The 5,213-nt window shown below is 47.6% G+C and overlaps 1 protein-coding gene across 1 annotated transcript in view; it reads right to left on the bottom strand.

Moving 5' to 3' along the window:
* Window positions 1–4,670, bottom strand: part of PRPH2 (peripherin 2 (retinal degeneration, slow)) — a 32,613-nt gene extending 27,943 nt beyond the window's left edge. Inside the window, exon 1 of the mRNA XM_011960431.1 lies at window positions 3,798–4,670. Within this exon, the coding sequence (XP_011815821.1) occupies window positions 3,798–4,378 (581 nt within the window). The 5' untranslated portion in view covers window positions 4,379–4,670. The remainder of the gene's footprint in view (window positions 1–3,797) is intronic.
* Between the last annotated feature and the right edge of the window lie 543 nt (window positions 4,671–5,213).

Below are 5,213 nucleotides of genomic sequence, written 5' to 3'. Positions count from 1 at the left end.
AAAAAAAATAGCCCAGTGTGGTGCCACACACACCTATAATCTCAGCTGCTTGGGAGGCTGAGGCACGAGAATAGCTTGAACCCAGGAGGTGATGGTTGCAGTGAGCCAAGATTGTGCCACTGCACTCCAGCCTGGGCAATAGAGTGAGACCCTGCCTCAAAATAACTATTAATTAATTAAATAAATAAAAATAAATGTCTGTGGGAAATGATAATGTGATCCTGTCTCAGCAAAGGTGGCCCTATCAGGCTGTACCCTTGGAAGGCAGCCCACTGTGGTATGAGGTCACTGGAGGTTTTGAAAAGGAGAAAAGCATTTCAGTTCTAAGAAATCTGTGTGCTAATTCTTTATTATTTATTTATTTATTTTTTCTGAGATAGGGTCTTAGTCTGTCACCTAGGCTGAAGTGCAGTGGCATGATCTCAGCTCACTACAACCTCTGCCTCCTGGGCTCAAATGAGCCTCCTGCCTCAGCCTCCTGAGTAGCTAGGACCACAGGTGCAAGCCACCACTCCTGGCTAATTTTTTTATGTTTTGGTTTTGTTTTTTTTGTTTTGTTTTGTTTTGTTTTTTTAGAGTCAAGGTTTCATCATATTGCCCAGGCTGGTCTCGAACTCCTGAGCTCAAGTGATCCTCCCACCTTGGCCTCCCAAAGAGCTGGGATTACAGACGTGAGCCACTGATCCCAGCCCTAATTGTGTCTTAAGACCAACTTTGTGGAAAGTTAAAGCCAAAGGTCTATTTTTTTCCTGGAAATTTAGCCTAAGGGAGATAAAAGACAGAGACAGAGAGAAGTAAAAGGCTCAAAGATGCCCATTCCAGTGTTATTTATAATAGAGGTAAATAAAAATTTGAATGTCTGCCTAAGCATGTACATTCATTCAGTGGACTTCTTTTTCTTTTCTTCTTCTTCTTTGAGACTGAGTCTCGCACTGTCTCTCGGGCTGGAGTGCAGTTGCGCGATCTCGGCTCACTGCAACCTCCACCTCCCTGGTTCAAGTGATTCTCCTGTCTCAGCCTCCCGAGTAGCTGAGATTACATGTATATGCCACCTCGCCCAGCTAATTTTCTGTATTTTTAGTAGAGATGGGGTTTCACTATGTTGGTTAGGCTGGTCTCGAACTCCTGACCTCGTGATCTACCCACCTTGGCCTCCTAAAGTGTTGGGATTACAGGTGTGAGTCACTGCACCTGGCTTCAGTGGAATTCTTATGCAACCATTAAACATGATCATTTTGGACATTATGCAAATGTTATACTATCAGATTACAAAATGGAACACTAAACTGTGTGTGTGTGGTTTTTTTTTTTTTTTGAGACGGAGTTTCCCTCTTATTGCCCAGGCTACAGTGCAATGGCGAGATCTCAGCTCATCGCAACCTCCGCCTCCCGGGTTCAAGCAATTCTCCCGCCTCAGCCTCCTGGGTAGCTGGGATTACAGGCATGAGCCACCATGCCTGGCTAATTTTGTATTTTTAGTAGAGACGGGGTTTCACCATGTTGGTCAGGCTGGTCTCGAACTCCTGACCTCAGGTGATCTGCCTGCCTCGGCCTCCCAAAGTGCTGGGATTACAGGCGTGAGCTACCTAAATTGTCTTTATACTATGATTACACTGTATGACTATGTAAATGTGAACAAGACTAGACTGAAATGTAGAAAAATTAAAGGCATTAATCAAGTTATGGGTGAGAAGCTAGCTTGAATTTGTTTTCCTATTTTGGTTTCTCTTAATATTACTGCTGCATTTTTTGTGCGTGTAATAGAAGAATTTTTCCCAAGTCAATGGAGTTTGGAAAATTTCCCACCAACAAGTTGGTACGGGACATTGAAGGAGTTTTGATTCGGCTAAATATTTGCCTGAAATTTTTGAATCCATTGACCATTGAGAGTGGAGTGACCTAGATCGTTCCTTCACTCTGATACAAAAGGGAACTTGGAGTTACCGAGAGATTTGAATACATCTATCCAAGAACTGACTCTATGCAGGAGACAATCAAGGGAAATGATGGAGGTAAAGATGAAAAGCCCCTTCTCATCAGCTCACAGAGGCTGGTTCTACCACCGGCCTCTCCCACTCCCCAGGAATTCCGCTTGTGCCCCTGGCTTCACGCTCTCCTCGGGAGATTTATATAAATCGTGGCATCTTGTGCTGCCCCTGCAGACCTGTCACCTAGGAAGGGTACAGTCCTTTACAATCCTCTCCTGACTGCGGATTTACAGCAGTAATCTCCATCCACAAGAAAATAAAATCCCAAGAAGTGACCTTCACTTTGACGTCCCTTCCATCTGCAGGGCAGCTAAGCTAGCCATTTGGGCGTCATTAATGTTGTTTTGGGCTTCAGACATGTCCTGCTGCTGGTACCAATGCCCTGAGTTCAAGTTCCCTTTGGACTTACCAGCCTTACTCAGAAGAAAAAAAAACCACCCCTAGGAATAACTGAACCCCTAACCACAGCCAGGTAGGGTCGAGTCGGACAGAAAGAAGAGGTGAGTGACAGCGGCTGCCTCAAGGCAGGCTGCCCTTTCCCTGAAAAGTCACTCAAGCCCCAGGCTGGTGGGCGTGTTGAGAAGAGCAGCCCACTGGAGCCAGCACACAGGTTGTTCCCTCCAACACAGAAGTTGAGAGTCTCTCTTTCACCAGCACCTCCCACAGCCTATCGCAGCATTTTACTTTTACATACGCCAAGAATACTTTAGAAATGTTTTATCACATTACACTATCATGACTTACTAAGTAAAAACAGCAGGCATTTAATGAGTACCTGCTGCATGCCAGGTGCCAGCCAGGGCTAGGAGGTGACTTCCAAAATGACCTATTCTATTCCAGTGCCTTCATTTAAAAGATAGGCAAACCACAGCGCAGAGTGACTAGTGACCTGCCCAAGGTCACAAGACCTTGAACAACAGAGTCAAAACTTCAGCCTAGATCTTGTGACTTCCCCTTCCCTTGCTCTTTCCAACATATCCAGACAAACATCTTGGGAATGGATGCTCAGGGTTGAAAGGTTGGAAAACAAGGGAACTAAGTAGGAAATTGTTTTACTTTTTTTTATTATATTTATTTATTTATTTATTTGAAACAGGGTCTTGCTGTGTCGCCCAGGCTAGAGTGCAGTGGCGCGATCTCGGCTCACTGCAAGCTCCGCCTCCCAGGTTCACACTATGCTCCTGCCTCAGCCTCCTGAGTAGCTGGGACTACAGGCGCCCACCACCCCGCCCGGCTAATTTTTTTGTATTTTTAGTAGAGACGGGGTTTCACCATGTTAGCCAGGATGGTCTCAATCTCCTGACCTCATGATCTGCCCATTTCAGCCTGCCAAAGTGCTGGGATTACAGGTGTGAGCCACCGTGCCCGGCCCTAAATAGGAAATCTGAACTTCTGGGACTGAATCCAGCTACTTTGAATGAATGAGACAAATAGCCAAATAGCACCTCAGTATTTGTGATCGATGAATGACCTCCATCCCTCTGTATAAAGCGGACACACATTCCTGCCTGGCTCTTCCTCCCAAGGAGCTCCTATCCAAACAGCTTATATAAATTGACACCTTCCTCCCACCTTAGCCAACATTAGGTTGAACCATATGAAGCTGCCGTTTTTTTATGGGTCAAAGAGGTAGAATATTAGCAGTTTCATATGGTTCAACTGGATACATCCTCACATACGCAGTAATAAGGTGTGCACCCAATGGAGAGGAAAAGGCACTGGGTGTGGGGAGAGGGGCTGGTCAGAGGCCTGAGCCTCAGTGTCCCTGATATATTAATAGCTCTGACCCCAGGACTGGAAGCCACTCACTCTTTGACTTCTTTGGAGGAAAAGTCCAGGTAGCGATTGCTGATCCACTGAATCTCAAACCAGTCCCGAAAACCATTGTTGCCGCAGCATTTGAACTCGATCTGCAGCATGTCGATGGTCTTCTTCATGAAACACCTGCCGGGGGTGTCTGTGTCCCGGTAGTACTTCATACCATTCTTGAGCCCTTGGCCCAGGGTGTTCTCCAGTGAGCCCCGCAGCAGAAAGCAGCAGAGAGCCACGAGGAAGAGGACGATGTTGAAGAGGACACAGATAGCCAGGTATGGCTTCAGCCAGGGCTTCCATCTGGCATACTTGGCCGGGTCCAGGGCGTCGTAGCAGATCTTCCCAGCCAGAGAGTTGAAGACGCAGGATAGCACCCCCATCCCTATCAATGAGTTGGGCACAAAATGGCTCTCGGAATTATTCATCACATCGCTCCTCTTTCGGAGTTCAATCTTCAGGAACAGTCCTAGGCTGAAGATGATTATACCAGCCAACACAGAGAACCAGTTCATGAGCCAGAGCCCTTGGGCCAACTTGACCCGCTTCTTCTGGTCAAACTTGACTTTCAGTAGTGCCATGCTTGCCGAGTGTAGTCCGTGTTGCTTCCCACGGCACAGCTCCCACCCCAAACCTTAACGAGCCTGGAGGCGGATGACTTAGGGCCTTGGGAAAAGTGCAGACGGCCCAAGCTGTAGGGAGCTGCCCTGGGGGCTGCCCATGTCGAGCCCTCCTAGCTGGGACCCCCGCAAACGCAGTAGTGGTGGCAGGGGTCTCGGAATCTCAGCTTGAGCAGGGGCTAGTCCTGGTCCTGGGCGCTGTTTCTTCAGCGCCCTTCCCAGCCAAGAAGGGGCAGCCTGAATGCTGCAGATTAAAAGTGGGATCCACAAGACGTTTTGCTAATCTCTTTAGCCAGGTTCATCCCATTAGATAAAGCCGTGCCACTCTCAAAACATGGTCAAAAGCAGCCTCCAGGTACATGCTGGACCAGAGAGCTCTGGGTACGGCTTGGAGAATCAGGAGCAAAGGGCAAGAATGGCCAAAAGAATGGGCTGTATCTGGAGGTCTGGCTCAGACAGTGCTGCTCCCTAAAAGCACATTTCCAGGCCAATCTCCTTCAACATTTAAAACTTTCTGTAGGTCAAATAAATTGTTATCCTCTTTGAAAAAAGAAATGACAGGGCCAAGCACAGTGGCTCACGCCTATAATCCCAGCACTTTGGGAGGCCAAGTTGGGTGGATTGCTTGAGCCCAGGAGTTCAAGACAAGCCTGGGCTACAAAAGAAATGACAGGGCCAAGCACAGTGGCTCACGCCTATAATCCCAGCACTTTGGGAGGCCAAATTGGGTGGATTGCTTGAGCCCAGGAGTTCAAGACAAGCCTGGGCTACATAGGAAGACCCTGTCTCCACCAAA

Source organism: Colobus angolensis, unplaced genomic scaffold, assembly GCF_000951035.1.
Source record: "Colobus angolensis palliatus isolate OR3802 unplaced genomic scaffold, Cang.pa_1.0 Scaffold51, whole genome shotgun sequence".
In the NCBI taxonomy this organism is placed as follows: Eukaryota; Metazoa; Chordata; class Mammalia; order Primates; family Cercopithecidae; genus Colobus; species Colobus angolensis.
The sequence above is the reverse complement of the archived record's forward strand: the minus strand, read 5'-3'. Positions and strand labels throughout refer to the sequence as shown.